General features: G+C 44.0%; 1 protein-coding gene across 1 annotated transcript in view; it reads right to left on the bottom strand.

Moving 5' to 3' along the window:
* The window catches only part of LOC144507557 (serine/threonine-protein kinase 33-like), a 100158-nt gene that overhangs the window by 43879 nt on the left and 34869 nt on the right, over nucleotides 1-21410 (bottom strand). The window contains exon 2 of the mRNA XM_078234699.1: nucleotides 305-418. Coding sequence (XP_078090825.1) covers nucleotides 305-418 — 114 coding nt within the window. The remainder of the gene's footprint in view (nucleotides 1-304; nucleotides 419-21410) is intronic.

Raw genomic sequence — 21410 nt, 5'->3', positions numbered from 1 at the left:
TTCATTGTTCCTGCAGTGCAATAGACAGCAGGGGTTGTGGTTTCCCTTATTTGCATGTTTTCAGAGTGCCATGGCCCAGATATGAATGGTTGCCATTTCTTCTGTGACAACTTAGTGACACAAAGACAAAGAACAACAGCCTAGTACGTTCATAGCATGTTTGATCAGGAGGAAGAGTTTACTTTAACATCTACCTCCAGGCCACGTCCTCAGTCATTTGTCTGTACAGCAGACAACCTGGCCCAACCATGGTGGCACAGTGAACCATCAAACATGTGAATAAGTCCTTTAGTAAGCGTCTTACCTTTTCCTTGTTGAGTTTCTTGATGGCCCATGTTGTGCCTGTGGAGATCTGTGTAGCTTGAACGACGACACCAAAGCTACCTTTCCCCAGCTCTTGTCCAAACTGGTAGTATAGCTAAAACATAATCAAAAGAGTCACTGTGACTTTGCATTGGGCAATGCAACTGTCTTTAAAAGAAAAAACAAATAGTACCACAGCAATGAAGGTTCAAAGTAACCTAAATTTCAACTGCGATCCAAACAAACACATATATATTCTTGAACATGGTGTTTTGTTTTCTAATAGGCAAAATTCAGAGTCTTAGAATCCCTACAGTGCGGAAGGAGGCCATTAGGCCCATCGAGTCTGCACCAACTCTCTGAATGAGCATCTTGTCCAGGCTCACCAACCTGCCCTATCCCTGCAACCACATGGCTAATACACCTAACCAACATATCTTGGGAAACTAAGGGGCAATTTAGCATGGTCAATCCACCGAACCCACACATCTTTGGAGTGTGAGAGGAAGCCCACGCAGACACGGGGAGAGTGTGCAAACTCCACATAGACAGTCACCCGAAACCAGAATTGAACCTGGGTCCTTGGCGCTGTGAGGCAGCAGTGCTCACCACTGTGTTGTCCATTTAGGAGACATAGTGCAGAGATTAAAGACATAATGCTCTGCTGTGAACTACCTCGTCTGCTGGATGGGGAAAGCATGAACTTTATGAACAAAATACTATGGAGATTGTATGCATGAAGCCCCAGTTTGGGTTCATGCTGGGTGAAGCTGCTCTGCAGGGATGAGAGTGGATCAGAAAACATCTTGTAGTGAATTTTCTATTCTTCAATGTGAGAATTATTAATACAGGAGAAAATAAGGGGACCTTCATTGTTTTTCATTCAGTAAGAAATGACTCTTGACAGGATACAATTGACCAGCAGAACACATATTAAAAAGTAAAGTAAAATTTATTTATCAGTCGCAAGTAGACTAACATTATCACGGCAATGAAGTTACTGTGAAAATCCCCTGGTGGCCACATGCTGGCGCCTGTTTGGATACACTGAGGAAGAATTTAGCGTGGCCAATGTTTGTTGGACTGTGGGAGGAAACCCACACAGCCACGGGGAGAATGTGCAAACTCCGCGCAGGCAGTGACCCAAGCTGGGAATTGAACCCAGGTCCCTGGCACTGTGAGGCAGCAGTGCTAACCACTGTGCCACCGTGCCACCCCACAGTGCTGAAATTCTATGAGAGACAATAGACAAAGAGACAGCAACAAACTAATGCACAAACTCCCCTCCCCAGAGGTATATCAGAGATGTTCAAAATACGATTGAAGTTTGGGACTGTGAGAGTCTGTAGACTAGAAAGTGGAGTTTTAATAGATTGAGTGGCATTGATTTATCTTAATTTCTCTTATGTTCTTCAAATAAAACATGAATTCTAATGGAACCAGCTATCTTAGTACACCTGTGGTTATGACAAGGTATGCTTGGAGAGAGGTAAGAGCTGCAAAGTAGGACTTTGCTACTCCACATGTGTATTTTTCTGTTCTCAGACAGGTCTAAGACAGCCATCCTGAGACATCTGCCATTAGTGGCCTAAGTAGGATGCCAGTTAGAATCCATACTGTCATTCTATCCTTTATATCATGAAACCTTCATCAGTTTTCACTCATCTGGAGGATTATTGGAAGGAAGGCCACTCTGCACAGTTAACAATTGGAGGTATTCTTAGCCGTGATCCCCTCCATCCTCATTGTTGGATGCATCATTCACAGAATGGTGCATTGATGGAGAGAAGGGGTTGCACTGCCACAGCTGTACACTCACAGGTTAAGAAACACATACAGGCGGACCACAAAATATCCACAAGTAGGTGTGCGTTCTCACCATGAGAGGTATGCAATAATCTTTTTTAGTGTCCGCTATCTCTGTGCATGTTTGATCAGGCATATTTAATGTTTTAAAGTTTATTTATTAGTGTCACAAGTAGGCATACATTAACACTGCAATGGGGTTACTGTGAAAATCCCCTAGTTGCCACACTCCAGCACTGTTCAGGTACACTGCAGGAGAATTTAACATGACCAATGCACCTAACCAGCATGTCTTTCGGACTGTGGGAGGAAACCCACACAGACACGAGGAGAACGTACAGACTCCATCTGTGACTCGAGCCGGAAAGCCTGGGTTCCTGACACTGTGAGGCAGCAGTGCTAACCACTGTTCCACCGTGCTGCCCTTGAGATCAAAAGGTTTGTGTAATAGGAGTATTGGCCATAGCATTCACCTCTGAGTCAGTGGAGACTTGAGCACGTAATCTTGGCTGAGGGATTAGTCAATTGTTCAACACGCAGTGCCTGATTATCCCTGATTTAGTTGAATAATTAAACCATTTGATGAGCTGAATTACTTACTCCAATTCCCATGAATGGTTGCTGGCTTAAGGTAAGGTAACTGTGGTCAACTATGATGATTTACTGAAAAGGTCTACTTAAGGATAACCATGATGTGGAGATGCCGCTGTTGGACTGGGGTGGGCACAATAAGAAGTCTCACAACACCAGGTTAAAGTTCAACACGTTTATTTGATATCACGAGCTTTCAAATTATTGCTCCTTCATCAGGTGAGTGGATGAAGGAGCAGTGCTCCGAAAGCTTGTGATTCCAAATAAACCTATTGGACTTTAACTTGGTGTTGTGAGACTTCTTGCCGTACATAAGGATAGAGCGACACTAATACGGGTTACCAGCGCTGTGAGGCTATTCCTATGGGATGAATAGGCTGGACCTTTTAGTGTTTAAAAGAGAAGACTGGGATGTGACCTAAATAGAGTTGATTTTTGATTTGATTCACTATTGACGTGTATTGGTATACAGTGAAAAGTATTGTTTCTTGCCTGCTATGCAGACATGACATACTGTTCATAGAATACATAGGGGAAAAGGAAAGGAGAGGGTGCAGAATATAGTGTTACAGTCATAGCTAGGGTGTAGAGAAAGATCAACTTAATGCGAGGTAGGTCCATTCAAAAGTCTGACGGCACCAGGGAAGAAGCTGTTCTTGAGCCGGTTGGTACGTGACCTCAGACCTTTGTATCTTTTTCCCGACGGCAGAAGGTGGAAGAGAGAATGTTTAAAATTATGGGAGATTTTGATAGGGCAGACAAAGAGACAGAGAGATAGTGTTTACACTGGAGCAAAACTACACACCAAAAGTTATGATAGTCAACAAGAAGCCAAATAAGGAATTAAAAAGAAACGTTTTATTTTACACTGTGGTGAGAATGTAGAACTCACTGCTATAGGGAATAGTTGGGGTGAATAGTGCACATGTATTTAAGAAGAAATTAGATGAACGTATGAAGGAGAAGGCAATAGAGAGTTATGCTGATAGGTTTAGATGAGAAGGAATTGGAGGATTCTCAAATGGATCACAAATGCCTTCATGAATTGCTTGGGTTGAGTGACTTGTTTCTATGTTGTATATTCTGTTATCTTATGCAACGTTCCCCACAGGTTCATGATATGTCAGACATGGTAACAGTCATCCCCTGTACAAATGTATTGCCTTTGTAAATAGATTCCATTTGTTTTAGGGAACTACCTAACTAGATGGTGGTCAGATATCTCTGAAGCTCATGTCTGCTTCATTCCCTTTGAAAAGACGATGGAAACATTAGGGATGAACTCAGAGGCAAGTGCTGCTGTGTCATAGCTCTCCAGTGCCAGTTCCGACTTGCATTTATCAAAGGCAGGACAGTTTAAAATTCTTTCATGGGATGTGGGCATTGCCAGCAAGGCAAGGTTTGTTGCCCATTGCTAATTGTCCTCGAGTTGATTGGCCTATCAGGACATTGCTCTGCGTCTGGAGTAATTTCATTAATGTAAGCCTTACTTGTGACTAATGAATAAGCTTTTACTTTACTTTACTCATGTAGGCCTGACTGGGTAAGGAGAGCAGATTTCTTCCCCAGATGGGTTATTACAACAATCAATGACGGTCACCATCATTGAGTCTAGCTTTGACAGCGACACAGTGGTTAGCACTGCTGTCTCCAAGCGCCAGGGACCCTGGTTCGATTCTCGGCTTGGGTCACTGTCTGTGTGGAGTTTGCATGTTCTCCCCGTTTCTGCGTGGGTTTGCTCCAGGTGCTCCGGTTTCCTCCCACAGTCTGAAAAACGTGCTGATTAGATGCATTGGCCATGCTAAATTCTCCCTCAGTGTACCCGAACAGGCACCGGAGTGTGGCGACAAGGGGATTTTCACAGTAATTTCATTGCTTACTTGTGACGCTAATAAATAAATTTAACACTTAATAAAGTTATTTTCCAACTTGATCCATTAAATTTAAATTCCACCTGCTGCCTTGGTGGGATTTGAATTCATGTTCCCAGAACATTAGCCTGGGTCTCAGGGCGGCACAGTGGTTAGCACTGCTGCCTCACAGCGCCAAGGACCGGGGTTCGATTCCCATCTTGCGTCACTGTCTGTGTGGAGTTTGCACGTTCTCCGCTGCGCGGGTTTCCTCCGGGTGATCCGGTTTCCTCCCACAGTCCAAAGATGTGCGGGTTGGGTGGATTGGCTACGCTAAATTGTCCATTAGTGTCAGGGGGACTAGCGAGGTAAATATGTGGGGTTACAGGGGTGGGGCCTGGGTGGGATCGTTGTCTGTGCAGACTCGATGGGCTGAATGGCCTCCTTCTGCATTGTGGGGATTCGATGATTCCATGATTCTAATACCAGCCCAGTGACATTATCATTGTTTCACTGTCTCCCCATAAATGGCTGTAGACCCTTTTAATGGGCAGAAATTGCACTGTAAATTGATTCCCACCTCCAGTTGATGGCCTGAATTAGAATTTTTTTGATGTGTTTGCAAATTCATTTACATTAGGACCACAGAAAATCATAGCAACCCAATCTGAACTGATGAAAGTGCCAAACTATGCAACATAATGGTCTAGATGTCATTGAAGAATTTACTAACTTCACGACATGCAGGATTTCACTCACAACATCCCTTAGTTCGAATCCCAGAACAAAATGTTCTAATGTGATATTCCCATTTTCCCCACACAGCCAGCTTCCTGGCATCTCTGAAGGAGATTATAAATTTCCTGACTAATTAGTAAATACAGGAGCAGCTTTGTACTGTTCATGTCCCCCAAAGATATGCTGAAATTGTCTGAACTCATTATACTTTGGATCAATACAATCAACTGGGAGTGGAACCTTCCAGATTGTTAGTCTAGACTAGTTTGTGCACATGCCCCAGAGAAGAAATTACTCTTCCACAAAGTGCTAAATTTAATCATTTCATGAATGTTAAGTAAACATACTTCATCAAGTACAATTTCGAGGCAGTATTTTGTTTACTAAAGCAATATTTGGGTGTAGAAATTCACTGATGTCCTTTAGAGAAGGAAATCTGCTGTCCTCACCTGGTCTGGCCTGTATGTGACTCGAGAGTCAACCACATTGTGGTGGCTCTGAAGTGCCCTCTGAAATGGAGGGCAGTTAGGGACGGGCAACAAGTGCAGGCCTAGCCAGCGAGGCCCACATCTCGTAAAAACATGAATAAATAAATCTTTAATTCCTGTAGACTCCAAGACAAGCTTGGCGGATTAACAAATATGCAACCTACGCTTTTCCACTCAGTGCATTTTGCAACTTTATGGGGGAGAGAAGGGGGAGGAACTCTCTGACCTCCTGCAGTGTGTTTATGGGGGAGGCGGCTTCTTTCCGCAGCCATCAGGGACTGGTGACCTATCACTAATTTGTTTAGAAGCAGTTCCTTTTCTAACATTGGCTCCAGTCGGCTGTTTAACTAAGTGCTTTCTGACCCCAGCTCTGAGCTTGTCTTGTGTCAGTTTATGTGTCACTTGTCATGACCGGGATCGTCCACCACTGTCAATGGGACTTCCCATTGTCTGCACCCCATGCCACTGGGAATCCTGTGGCAGGGGCACGCCGTCGGCAGGGGCAGAAAGTTCCGCTGGCAGGAACAGCTGAAGAATTACGACCCCTAATTTTACAAGCACAGGGCCCAACGCAGAGCATCATGTCACAAAATCCCCCACAATTTGTCTTTAACAACGACGTCTTCGATCGGGCATTTCTGAACGCTTACTAATTTTATTTTGATTAGGAATTCCATAATTTTTGTCTAGAACAAATGTTATAGCGACTGATCTATCATTCAGCCTGATTATCTCTTTCTGAACAAGGTGCGTTCCATGAACTATTCTCCATTCCCATGACACAAGCTTTGAGAATTGATTAATTGAGGGAGAGTCTCTGCCATCTCCTCCTTTGGCTCCTTTCCGCAGCTGTCAGGGACTGGTGGCCTATCACTAATTTGTTTAGAAACAGTTCCTTTTCTAACATTGGCTCCAGTCGGCAGTTTAAATAAGTGCTTTCTGACCCCAGCTCTGAGCTTGTCTTGTGTCAGTTTGTGTGTCACTTGTCATGAGAATATAAAAACGCAGCGTCAGGGAATAGAACATATGGCAGTGCGGCCCTCTGCACCGTTTAATACAGCCATGACTGATCTATCTGAGCTTCACTGTTCTGTCCATTTCTTGCATCCCTTGATTCCCTGAAAGGTCAGAAATCCAATTATGTCAGCCTTTAATATATTCAACAATGGAACATCCACAACTTTCTGGGGTAGAGAATTCCAAAGATTCACAATCTTCTGAGTCAATGAGAAATATCTCTTTCTGTCTCTGTCCTAACTCATCAACCCCTTTTCCTGAGACTGTGCCCCGTGTTTTGGATTCTCTACTTGGGAAAATCAAGGTGTAATTTGAAATAATGATTAGCATTAACCTTTTCTATTTCACTTGATTTCCCTTTGTGTACGCTCCCCCCAACCACCCCCCTCCCCACCTCCACCCCCTCCCCCCCCTCCACCCCCGCTGCCGCCCCCCCTCCCCCCACCAACTGCCACTCAGTTTACTTTGAACCAATTTCCTCATAACTTGTTTGCCTAGAATTTTTGTTTCTTCACCTGTGGAATGTGGCCATCGCTGACAAGACCCACCTTTATTACCCACTCCTAATTGCCCTTGGGAAGGTAGCGGTGAGCTGCCTTCTTGAACTGCTCTCATCCATGTGGTGTAGGTAGGTACACCCAAAGTGCTGCGAGGGCGGGCTTTCTAGTTAATGAGGCACAATTTGCTGGATTGGGCATTTCACACTATGGGCTGAATTTTATGGCCCCATCATAGAGGGAGTGGGGTTGGAAAATGCGCCGAGCCATCCAAAAGATCATTGACTTCAGCAGGAGCAGAAAATCCCACCGTTGGAAAATTCCAACCCCATTCGTCAGATTATGTTCCTCACTATTTAGCTTGCAAAGAAATCTTGCATGGCAGTGATGTGAGCTTGGTGCGCACCTGGATGGAAAACAGGACCAACAAACTATCTCCTGAACCAATGAGTCTTAAGGATTGAGAATGAAACAGAGCCAATTATTGCAGAAATGCTGGAAAATCTCAGTAGGTCTGACAGCATCTGTGGAGAGAGAATAGAACCAATGTTTCGAATCAGGATGAGCAGCTCTGCGGAAGACTTGAAACGTTGGCTCTATTCTCTCGTCACAGATGCTGTCAGACCTGCTGAGATTTTCCAGCATTTTCTGTTTTTGTTTCAGATTCCAGCATCCGTCTTTATTTTTGGGTCAAATATTGTCGGATTAGGTACAGAAAGAGAAATAAAGGGAAAGAAGAACTCTGTTTCCGCCAATAGCATTTTTTTGGAATTTACTCATGGGGTATCTCTGCCATGCTACTAGGTGCTGGACAATTTACACAATAATGTCGAGGTCCCTTAAACTGTGATTATTTTCCCTTCAAATTCTGGCCCATTAACATCCGACACCAGGGATATTCAAGTCCAGTTGAGATCCCACCTATTGCATGATACCTTCTAGTCCTGACCAATGAAGAAGAGCTTTGTGAGCTTAGACTATTGAAAAATCTTTTACAAAATGTTTGGTCGCAGAGGTTTCAGGTCAACAAAGCACAAATAAGTGACGCACCAACAAATATATTTATTCTGGCATTTTGTTTAATTTGATGTTCTAGTATCACACACATCCATTGCAGAGGGTCAAACTCCATTTGGGCGTGTGGATAGAGGATTGGTTAACCAGCAGAAAACAAAGAGTGGGGAGGCGATGGCCTAGTGGTATTCTCGCTAGGCTATTAATCCAGAAACTCAGCTAATGTTCTGGGGACCCGGGTTCGAATCCTGCCACAGGAGATGGTGGAATTTGAATTCAATAAAAAAATCTGGAATTAAGAATCTACTGATGAGCATGAAACCATTGTCGATTGTCGGAAAAATCCATCTGGTTCACTAATGTTCTTTAGGGATGGAAATCTGCTGTCCTTACCCTGTTTGGCCTACATGTGACTCCAGAGCTACAAAAATATGGTTGACTATCAACTGCCCTCCAAGGGCAACTAGGGATGGGCAATAAATGCTGGCCAACCAGCGACGCCCATGTCCCACAAATGAATTTTTTAAAAAGAATTTTAAAAATGAGTGTTTTTCTGGTTGATCAGTGACTAGTGGACATGTATCATGAAACATATAGGATTATGAAGGGAATAGATAAGATAGAAGCAAGGAGGTTGTTTCCACTGGCAGGTGAAACTTGAACTAGCGGGAATGTCCTCAAAATAAGAGGGAGCAGATTTAGGACTGAGTTGAGGAGGAATACTTCACCCAAAGGGTTGTGAATCTGTGGAATTCCCTGCCCAGTGAAGCAGTTGAGGCTACCTTATTGAATGTTTTTAAGGCAAGGGTTTTTGAACAGTAAAGGAATTGAGGGTTATGGTGAGCGAGTGGGCAAGTGGAGCTGAGTCCACGGAAAGATCAGTCATGATTTTGTTGAATGGCGGAGCAGGCTCGAGGGGCCAGATGGCCCACTCCTGCTCCTAGTTCTTATGTTCTTATGGTTTAGTTAGTTAACCAGTGCCATGGAGTTATTGCCTTATCGCTGTCTTGTGTTCTCATCCAGTAAAGCTCTACTCTGGGAGATTGGCCTCTACCCATCATTTTTAGTAGGCATCAATGTGTGAGAGAAATTAAGAGACAGTAGGGTCAGGAACCCGGGGGTATAGATTTAAGACTTTGACGGGAGCAGAAAATCCCAGTCTGTTGTTGTGATGTTGACGACATTAACTGAGAGGGTGGTGGAAATAAATTCACCCCTTCTTTGTGGTTGCTGATGTCAAATTAAGGGACCGATCTGTTTAAAATATGATTTTAAAATCTCCCAGAAAGCTTTCTTTGGCCGCCGGGAGATTGATGCTCTATACTCCAGGCTATTCTGAGAATGTTGCAGTCGTAACAAAACTTCCTTTGACACATCGCTCAAGTGACTGTGTTTTAGTATCTACACTGCTTCAATCTCTCTGAAATCAACAGCCAGTCTGATGTATTGAATATTTACCAAAATTAATTCATTCCTCCTCAATCAAGGTAATCAACTGGAAGCAATATGCCATGTTGCCTGGTTCCCACAAGTTAACAATAATCACATTTTAGACTCAAATGCTGGAGTTTCATTGAGTACATTTCTGACTGCTCCTGATCTAGTTGGTGGACTGATAGACAAACTACCATAACCTCGGGGGTAGGGGAGACCCTGAAGATGCACTGGTGAATCCCCTTCAGTGGTTCATGGGTAAGGTTTGCATGACAATTGCCCAGATGTGCAAGCTACACTTGGACAATTGCCTTGAACTGGAAACGATCTGAAAATGTAATTTAAATTGTACACTTTGGACGGTTTCAATTGGGTTACACCAATAGTCATCCGGCAAAAGTTGGAAGGATTAAAACCTCTTCTAACTTCTGGGTAAGTATTCTATAGACCCACATCAGACCCCCCCCTCCCCGTCCCCCCAACACCCGAAACACTAGGGTCTCCATTCAGTGAATCACAACACCCTAAACAGGATTCCCCCCTGATACCCTCAGGGTCTCTCTCCACAGCTGCAACTCCCCCACCCCACCCCAAGGGACTACCCCCCCCCCCATTCTTGAGGGACTACACAACCCAACTGGAAATCCCCAAAACACAGGTCTCCCCTCACCCCCCAAACCCCCCCCCCCCCACCCCACCCAACTCCAACCCCCACCCTGAGGCCAAACTCAAACAAACTGCACTATGGCCTGACCCTAACTCTCCCTCCCCAAAGCCCAACCTGTCAACCGCCCCGCCCTGCCTGAGGCCCAACACAATGTCCCCCCCCCCCCTCCCCCTCGAGGCCCAACACAATGTCCCCCCCCCCCCTCGAGGCCCAACCCCCACCCTCTCCCAAATTCTACCAACTTACCTTATACATTTACCTTCTCCCTGGCTGGTCAAAGACCTTTCAACTTCACTGCACTTTCAGCTTACCTACTTTACAGTAGCTAGTGCTATATCGTGTGGCATCCTTCCCTTCGTAAGAAGTTTAACAACACCAGGTTAAAGTCCAACAGGTTTATTTGGTAGCAAAAGCCACACAAGCTTTCGAGGCTCTGAGCCCCTTCTTCAGGTGAGTGGGAATTCTGTTCACAAACAGTTTGTGAACAGAATTCCCACTCACCTGAAGAAGGGGCTCAGAGCCTCGAAAGCTTGTGTGGCTTTTGCTACCAAATAAACCTGTTGGACTTTAACCTGGTGTTGTTAAACTTCTTACTGTGTTTACCCCAGTCCAACGCCGGCATCTCCACATCATCCTTCCCTTCGACAGAGCAGCCTTTCGAGTTATGTCCTGGGGAAGTGCTGCACTACTTGGATCACTCCTGGCCTGAGTCAGAAGGTTGAGTGAGACAGGATTTTGAGTAAGAGCTTCGGAGTGGGGTGGCAATCCCACTCCTAATTTGTGCTTAAAGTTGTGAACATTGTGCCTCTTTCTGGTGATTTTTTTCTTTTACTGTTGCACAATTTGTTGGTGACACTATCGATGTTCTCTCGCTGGGTAGTGATGGTGATGATCTTTGCTGCTTTTCCAGCTCAGATGTTGTTTGAACATGGGTTGCTTTTCCTCTCATTTAAATACCGGTTTTCAGTCTCCAAGATGTGTGACTTGGAGTCTCAGTTTCACCAACAACATCCACTGGATTCTAGGATTGCACGATTGGATTCTATGGGTGGGATTTTCCGGCTGCGCTCGCCCGGAAACCGGAAAATTCCGTCCGAGGTCAACCGACCTTTCCATGGTCCGCCCCTTGCCTGCTACGATTCCCATGGTGGGCGAAACGGGAAAATTTGCCCCTATATTTCTGTTTGACCTTACAACAGCTCAGACAGGGATTTAGTCCTTATTCGAACTGTTGATATTCTACCTATATGTCAGTGAGTTGTTGTTCTACATCCTCCTGGTCACTCAGGGAGTATATTGCTTGGCAGGTTTGTCTGGTAATGGCTCTGCAGACAATGTCAACTTTGAGAGGTGTAAATCGGAGTGACAACAAAGCGAGAAGTCTCCCATTAACGCCCGACATTTTCATGGGAGTTCTCTTGACCGGCTCAATGTGTCTTTTATAAATCTGTGTCCCTTTGGCTAATATGACAAGGTACTGATGATGTTGAAGCCATGCTGTTCAGCGAATTCCTTAAATACACTGGAGTTGAGTTAGGTCCCACATTCACATATTGTTTCAGGAATCCCTCACTCAGCAAAGGGAACTTGTACAGCTGAGATCATTATTGCAGCTTTCAAACCTGTCATCTTCCAGATAAAACTGAACTTTGATTAGTAGTCTGCAACTGGGAGTTACCATTCTTGATTGTGTGTGAATAAATCAGCTCCCACTGTGTGCCATGATCTGGATGGAACTGTAATAGCTGTCATCTCCTCTTTCTGCTGTGTATTTCTATATTTCTGGCACACACTGCATGTAGACACCATTTTTTCAATGTCTTTGTAGATTTCTATCCAGCTGTTCTGACTTTGAGCTTTTCCTTTCCCATGTGACCTTCGTGTATCTTCCGGAGATGTTCTTCCTGTGTTGCTTTGGGTGCAATTATTCGTGATCCGACTAGCGGCATAACACTTTTCAGTGAGATGTCATCTCTGATAGATCGGTAGATGAATTGGCCATGCTAAATTACACTTAGTGTCAGGAAGATTAGCAGGGTAAATACATGGGGTTATGGGGAATAGGGCCTGGGCGGGATTGTTCTCAGTGCAGGCTCGATGGGCCGAATGGCCTCTTTCTGCACTGTAGGAATTCTATGATTTATGGTTCTATGAATATTGGTTGACAGCCTAACCCAGAAGTGGCGATAAATGTAGACACAGGGAAGAGTAGGTGATGGATCACGTGAAGCTAAGGATACTTAAATGACCGTGTCCATGCCATTTCATGCTTTTGTTCTCAACTGGAAATGTTACCGATGGTGTTTATAATTTTCACTCTCATCCTCCTTCACTGGGTTGGTGGAGTTCACACAGTAAGAAGTTTAACAACAACAGGTTAAAGTCCAACAGGTTTATTTGGTAGCAAAAGCCACACAAGCTTTCGAAGCTCTAAGCCCCTTCTTCAGGTGAGTGGGAATTCTGTTCACAAGCAGAGCTTATAAAGACACAGACTCAATTTACATGAATAATGGTTGGAATGCGAATACTTACAACTAATCAAGTCTTTACACTTAGTGTCAGGAAGATTAGCAGGGTAAATACATGGGGTTATGGGGAATAGGGCCTGGGCGGGATTGTTCTCAGTGCAGGCTCGATGGGCCGAATGGCCTCTTTCTGCACTGTAGGAATTCTATGATTTATGAAAAATAATATGATGGTGGAGTTCTCCAGTTTCCCTGCATGCTTGCACCTCAACCAAATATCACTTTAACAGATTATTCAGGTCTGGAATCTCATTGCTGTCTATGGGACTTGCCGTTTGCAAATTGGCTGTCATTTTCGACATGACAACTGTGACTATACTTCAAAAGCACTTCATTGTTTTAAAGTAATTTGTGACATTGTGAAAAGTGCGAAACAGATAGAAGCCCTTTGCTTTGCTACAGTCAGCGTATTTGTCCCAGAAATAAATGGTAAGTGTCATACAGTTTTGTAAGACGCTCAATATCAACGAGAAAATAATTATGTTAAGACTTTCTGACAATGTTCAAGGGCTGTGAAATAACATTCCTCGGACTATTTATACAGTTCTAATGATGGGTGTGGTGTGATATGCAGTGCGCACGGTGTGGCAATGAGCAAATTGCTCAGTTAAGCTTTGCGTTAATAATGGGTTCCTATCGTCACTTGTTCGTGGGTCTTGCATTATCCAAAGGATTGCTTTATATTCCGAGAGCCGGTACTCTTTGTTGAGCGGTTTTAGCTTACAATACTTCGACAGCATTAACTAACAGCCTTACAGAAGATTAACAAGGCAAAACGATTTGAAGGAATGTTAATGCAAACTTTGTTTCTTTGGCCTTCAGAATCAACCATTTTCTCCCCCAAAGGTTCTTTTTATCCGAAAGATTACGTTTTAAATGATAAATTTCATTGTCACTTCTTAATATAACAAAACAGCAACATTAGCCAACTAATATATGATTTCCTTAAAACCGTAAATCTGTGTCCGGGAAGTAGACCATTTATTAAGAAAGCCTACACAGAGTGAAGCTTGAATTTGTGTTTGGCAACTTATCTTGGAAGTCTGTTATCCTGGCTTCTGTTTTTGAGTTAAATCAATGTATGATATGAAAAAAAAAGCTAATCTTATCGAGGTGTACCTTTCCCAGAATTTTGGCCCCAGCTCAATTTTTTTAAAAAAATGCACACACCCATCTGATTTCAAACAAAGGAAGTTTCGGCCTCTATGGCAATCGTTTGTTTTGTTTTTCTCGGATATCCGCTTTTCTACAGAACGCAATCTCTACAGAATGTTCCTGCCGCAAATGGTGAAGGTATCTAACTATTGCAATTTGCCATCAGGGAATGTAAAAATAATTGAGAATACGGAGGCAGAAAGGCAGATCAAATTTGATGATATCATCTGGGTCCAGAGGTAACCTAGATACAGCGTTGCTGGGGGTTACCAATCACCTTTCTTCTGTCATTTGAGAAAATGTAGGAGCAGGGATAGGCAATCGAGTCCTGTGAGCCTGTTCCACCATTCAATAAGATCATGGCTCATTTTAAACCTGAACACTCTTTCCCACCCAATCCTCACGATGGGAATCCAAAAATTAATTGATCTCAGCCTTGGACATATTTGACTACCCAGCCAACTGGGTAGGGAATTCCAAAGATTCACAACCATCAGATAGAAGAAATTTCTCCTCATATCAGCTCTAAATAGCTGATCCCTTTTCCTTAAGACTATGTCGCCCAGATTTAGACTTTCTAGCCAGGGGAGACAGGCTCTCACCACCTATCCTGTTGGAATGATGCATGCTACAGACTTCATCAGGGTCACAAAGGGTATTTATTAACAAGGAAAAAATTGTACAGAGGTTCGCAGCCTCACTGGCCACCCTGGAGCAGCCCACTGGCTGTTCCGGTCCCTACATGTCATCTACAAGCCTTCTAGCTGTCTTCTGCCTAAGAGAGAGCTCCACCCCCGGGGTGATTACCCACTCAGTCCCAATTGATCCCTCAATTACACTCTTTTGCTTTGTTGTCCTTAAAGGGACAAGCACGACACCTAAATTAAGTTTAAAGTTTATTTATTAGTGTCACAAGTAGGCTTACATTAACACTGCAATGAACTTACTCTGAAAATCCCCTAGTCACCACACTCTGGCGCCTGTTCGAGTACACTGCGGGAAAATTTGGCATGGTCAATGCACCTAACCAGCACATCTTTTGGACTGTGAGAGGAAACCGGAGAACCCAGAAGTAACCCATCCAGACACAGGGAGAACATGCAGACTCTGCACAGACAGTGACCCAAGCCTGGAATTGAACCCGGGTCTCTGGCGCTGTGAGGCAGCAGTGCTAACCACTGTGCATTCTTCTAATCTCTTGTCTTAGGAATCAATCTCCTGAAACTTCATTGCACTGCGTGTAAGGCAACGATATTCTTCAATAGCTATCAAGACCAAAAATATTCACACAATTCCAGGTGTGATCTCACAAAAGCACTGTACAATTGCAGTAAGACTTCATTTCAATACTCCAAGCCGCTTGTAATAAAGGCCCACATTAATTTTGCCTTCCTAACCACTTGCTGGACCTGCATGTTAACTTTCTCTGCTTCATGTACAAGGACATCCAATTCCCTCTGCACACCAACATTTAATAGTTTCACAGCATTTCAAAAAAATCTATTTTATATTCTTCCAACCAAAGTGAATAAGCTCATGTTGCACCTCATTAAAACCAACTTAATTGACAGGCGTTGGTAAAACTAATTTATGGGATGTGGGTATCACTGGCTAGACCAGCATTTATTGCTCATCCTAATTGCCCTTGAGAAGGTGGTGGTGAGCTGCCATCTTTAACCGCTGCAGTTCCTGTGGTGCAGGTACACCCACAGTGCTGTTAGGGAGGGAGTTCCAGAATTTTGACCCAATGACAGTGAAGGAACTGTGATATATTTCCAAGTTAGGATGGTGAGTGGTTTGGAGGGGAACTTCCAGGTGGAGAGATGTTCCCAAGTATCTGCTGCCCTTGTCCTAGATGGTAGTGGGCGTAGGTTTGGAAAATGCTGCTAAAGGAGCCTTGGTGAGTTCCTGCAGTGCATCTTGTAGATGGTACACACTGCTACCACTGTTCATTGATGTTGGAGGGATTGAATGTTTCTGGAAAGGAAAGCAATCAAGCAGTCTGCTTTGTCCTGGATAGTATCAAGCTTCTTGAGTGTTGTTGGAGCTGCATTCATCCAGGCAAGTGGTGAGTATTACATTACACTTCTTGTATGTGCATGTAGATGGTGGACAGACTTTGGGGAGTCAGGAGGTGAGTTACTCGCCTCGGGATTCCTAGCCTCTGAACTGCTCTTGTAGCCACAGTATTAATGTAGCCGATCATGCTCAGTGTTTGGTCAATGGTATACCCTAGAATGTTGATAGTAGGGGATTCAGCGATGGTAATGCCATTGAATGTCAGGGGGCTTCCGGTCAGATGGAAGCAGCATGTGGAGGCTGTGGGACATGGACGTCTACACTGGGATGAGGTCCAATCTGGTGTGTGGGGATTGGGTGGACTGAGGGTCTTCATTGGCATGGGTGATCTCGGTTAGATTGTTCAGGTGAGAGGTGGGGTAGGGAAGAGCATAAACCTGAAATGTCAGCTCTGTTTCTCTCTCCACAGATGCTGTCTGACCTGCTGAGTATTTCCAGCATTTTCTGTTTTTATTAGAGGTGATTTTGAACCTGGGATGGTGGGATCAGAGGCCAGTGGGGGGATTGATGGTCTGGGAGTTTGCGGGAAAGATAAAGGTCTCATTATGGAAGGCTAGGAGCAGAATGCCTGTTTGCAGTATTGCCTTGGAAGAAATGTTGGACCTAACAGAGATACATTAAGTCACTCAGCTCCTGAATTGACCAACCCTTGCCAGAGTATGATTGACATGTTTCCCAAGGTTTGGAAAACTCGCAGCTCATCGGTAAAGTCAACAAGTTGAACAACGATGAGACCTATCCACTTTCCTAACATTCCCCTCACTACGTTAAAGCTGAATCTGAGTGGGTTGGGCCTGGATTTTTGACATGATTTGTTTTTATTGATGAAAATTCCCTTTTTGCATTCTACTCAGAGCTTTATATCATCAATAAACCTACGTACATTACTACAAATCTTTTCATAAGTCTATAATACATTGTAAATAGCTGTGGTCCCAGGATTGATCCTAATGGCATCCCACTGGTAACAACTTGCCCAACTGAAAAAACACCCAGTTATTCCTATTCTGTCCTTTGACCCATCCTCAATTCATGTTAATATTTTACCCCCAAACTCACATGCCCTAATCTTACAATCTTTCAAATGGCCCCTTATCAAGTGCCTTTTGAAAATCCAAATATATTACATCCACTAGTTCCCCTTTATTCACACTTTGCATGTCCAAAATCTCTTAGGCCGGGATTTTCTAGCCCTGCCGTGACAGGGCCTGCCGCGAGGGATGTTGCTGGCCAGCCAAATTTCTGCTGACCTTCGGCCGGACTGGAAGATCTGAGTGGAGTTCGGGGCCAGAAAATCCTGCCCTTAATAGTATTGTCAAACGCTATTTCCTTTTCACAGAGCAATGTTGACACTGCGTTCATCGTACAATTAATACCCTTTGTTGCCCTGTTATCGTAGCTTTATTGATGTATATCAGTATTTTCCTGATGTCTGAAGACAGATTAACTGATCCTTGGTTCCCTGATTTCTTATTCCCTCCTTTCCTAAATAGTGGTGTTAGGTTTGTTACCTTCGATCTGCTCCAGAACACTATTCCAGAATTGAAGAGATTTAGAAGATCATAACAAACGCTTCCATTGTCTTTGAAGACACTGTGTTATAATCCTGGTCAGAAACTCCAAAAATGAATTTAGAGCTTGGATTAGTACTTGGAACTATGACGTTGTTGCCATTACAGAGACTTGGTTAAGGGAAGGACAGGATTGGCAGCTTAACGTTCCAGGATATGATGTTTGAGGTAGGATACAAGGGGATGTAAAGGGGTGGGGGAGTTGCACCACTGGTTAAGGAGAATATCATAGCTGTTCTGTGGGAGGACACATCAGAGGGCTCATACAGCGAGGCAATATGGGTACAGCTCAGGAATAGGAAGGGTGTAGTTACAATTTACAAAGGCCTCCCAACAGCCAGCGGGGGATAGAGGAACAGATATGTAGGCAGATTTTGGCAAGGTGTAAAAGTAACAGGGTTGTTGTAGTGGAAGATTTTAACTTCCCCTATATTGACTGGGGCTCACTTAGTGCTAGGGATGTGGATAGGCAGAGTTTGTAAGGAGCATCCAGGAGGGCTTCTTGAAGCAGTATGTGGATAGTCCAACTAGGGAAGGGGCCATACTAGATCTAGTTTTGGGGCAGGAGCCCAGCCAGATGGTCGATGTTTCAGTAGGGGAGCAATTCGGGAACAGTGACCACAATTCAGTAAGCTTTAAGGTACTGATGGATAAAGATAATTGTCGACCTCAGGTGAAGGTGCTAAATTGGGGGAAGACTAATTGCAACAATGTTAGGCAGAAACTGAAGAATGTAGACTGGGGGCAGATGTTTGAGGGCAAATCAATATCTGGTATGCAGAAGGCTTTCAAGTGTAAGTTGATAGGAATTCAGGACCGGCACATTCCTGTAAGTATGGCAAGTTTCGGGAACCTTGTATAACGAGGGATATTGTGAGCCTAGTCAAAGAGAAAAAGGAAACATTTGTCAAAGCTAGGAGGCTGGGAACACATGAATCAAGTGTGGAATTCAAGGAAATTAGAAAGAAGCTTGAACACAGTAAGGAGGGCTAAAAGGGGTCACAAAAAGTCATTGGCCAGAAGGAGTAAGGAAACTCCCAAGGCTTTTTATACACATATAAAGAGCAAGAGGGTAGTCAGGGAGAGGGTTGGCCCACTCAAGGACAGGGGAGGGAATCTATGCATGAAGGCAGAGGAAATGGATGAGATATTAAATGAGTACTTTGCATATGTATTCACCAAAGAGGAGGACTTGGTGGATGATGAGTCTGGGAAAGGGTGTGGAGATAGTTTGAGTCATGTTGAGATCAAAATGGAGGAGGTATTGGGGTTCTTGAGATACATTAAGGTAGACAAGTCCCCAGGGCCTGAAGGGATATGTCCCAGAATACTGAGAGAGGCAAGGGAGGAAATTGCTGGGGCTTTGGGAGAAATCTTTGTATCCTCACTCATGACAGGGGAGGTTCCAGAGGATTGGAGAATAGCCAATGTTTTTCCTTTGTTTAAGAAGGGTAATGAGGATAATCCAGGTAATTACAGGCCAGAGAGCCTTACCTGAGTGGTAGAGAAATTATTGGAGAGGGTTCTTTGAGACAAAATTTACTCCCATTTTGAAATAAATGGACATATTAGCGAGAGGTAACTTGGTTTTGTGAAGGGGGGGTCGTGTCTCACTAACGTGATCATGTTTTTCGAGGAAGTGACGAAGATGATTGATGAAGATAGGGCAATGGATGTTGTCTACATGGACTTCAGTAAGGCCTTTGACAAGGTCCCTCATGGCAGACTGGCACAGAAGGTGAAGTCGCATGGGATCAGAGGTGAGCTGGCAAGATGGATACAGAACTGGCTCGTTCATAGAAGACAGAGGGTAGCAGTGGAAGGGTGCATTTCTGAATGGAGGGCTGTGACAAGTGGCGTTCATCAGGAATCAGTGCTGGGACCTTTGCTCTTTTTAATGTATGTAAATGATCTGGAGGAAAATGTAACTGGTTTGATTAATAAGTTTGTGGATGACACAAAGGTTGGTGGAATTGTGGATAGCGATGAGGACCATCAAAGGATACAGCAGGATACAGACTGTTTGGAGACTTGTCGGAGAGATGGCAGATGGAGTTTAATCTGGACAAATGTGAGGTAATGCATTTTGGAAGGTCTAATACAGATGGGAAATAACAATAAATGGCAGAACACTTCAGAGTATTGATAGGCAAAGGGATCTGGGTGTACAGGTACACAGGTCACTGAAAGTGGCAACGCAGGTGGAGATGGTAGTCAAGAAGGCATACGGCATGCTTGACTTCATTGTTTGGGGTATTGAGTTTAAAAAATGGCAAGTCATAAATCAACAATTCAAAAAGGCCGTAAAGCCGAATGGCCTCCTTCTGCACTGTAGGGTTTCTATGATTTCTATGATAAACTCCAGGAAAATGCATTAGGCCCAAATTAAAAAATAAGCAGAAAACCTACCAAATGACTCTAACAACAATAAAAGGAGACCGTCTCAGACAGCTCAGCAACAAACACAAATGGCCCTCTTAAAAGAACTGAGAGAAACATGATTAACATACATTTCTTAAAAGCACAGTAGCATCATAACACCTCTTTCCAACCCTCAAATGGACAATCAGGACCAGGGAAATTGTTGACTTTTCATCCCATTAGTTTTTCTGGTATATTTTATTCACTAATATTGAGTCATTTGAGTTCCTCATTGTTACTAAATCCTTCATCATTTCTGGTTTTTTTGTACAATAGAATCCCTACAGTGCAGAAGGAGGCCATTCAGCCCATCGAGCCTGCACTGACATCTGAAAGAGTATCCTACCCAGGTCCACCCCCTGTACCCCTGTAACTCTGTGCATTTACTACGGATGTGGAGTTGCCGGTGTTGGACTGGGGTGGGCATAGTAAGTAGCCTCACAACACCAGGTTAAAGTCCAACAGGTTTATTTGGTAGCATGAGCTTTCGGAGCATTGCCCCTTCAACAGGTGAGTGTCTGACGAAGGGGCAACGCTCCGAAAGCTTGTGCTACCAAATAAACCTGTTGGACTTTAACCTGGTGTTGGGAGACAACTTACTGCATTTACTATGACTAATTCGCCTAACCGACACATCTTTGGACACTAAGGGGTAATTTAGCATGGCCAATCCATCTCACCTACACTTCTTTGCACTGTGGGAGGAAAACGAGCACCTGAAGGAAACCAGCACAGAGACGGAGAGAATGTGCAAACTCCACACAGACAGTGACCTATGGCTAGAATCAAACCCAGGACTCTGCAATGCAGCAGTGCTAACTATTGTGTGACCCTCTGCAGTCATTCCACCGAGCATTTAACACTGGGCTGCACATTATGATCATTTGAATGAGCTGGCAACACAATGTTGTGCATGTTGCTTTGCATCAGAAACAACAGGCCTGCGTTAACAGCTCATTGCGATGTTTAAGAGGGCTATTCGGTTTAGCCGCTAAGGAATACTATTGGATATGATCTCTGGCTCTCACTTTTAGCAGCTTATTAAATTTGGTTAATCAAAATATTATCATGGTGGCTTGAAGTCCATTCAGTTCTCTGAGCCTGCCCCACCATTCAAATTGATCATGGCTGATCCTCTATCATAGAATCCCTACAGTGCAGAAGGAGGCCATTCGACTCATCGAGCCTGCACTGACCACAATCCCACCCAGGCCCTATTCCCGTAACCACACATATTTACCCTGCTAATCCCCG

Source organism: Mustelus asterias, chromosome 19 (assembly GCF_964213995.1).
Source record: "Mustelus asterias chromosome 19, sMusAst1.hap1.1, whole genome shotgun sequence".
In the NCBI taxonomy this organism is placed as follows: domain Eukaryota; kingdom Metazoa; phylum Chordata; class Chondrichthyes; order Carcharhiniformes; family Triakidae; genus Mustelus; species Mustelus asterias.
The sequence above is the reverse complement of the archived record's forward strand: the minus strand, read 5'-3'. Positions and strand labels throughout refer to the sequence as shown.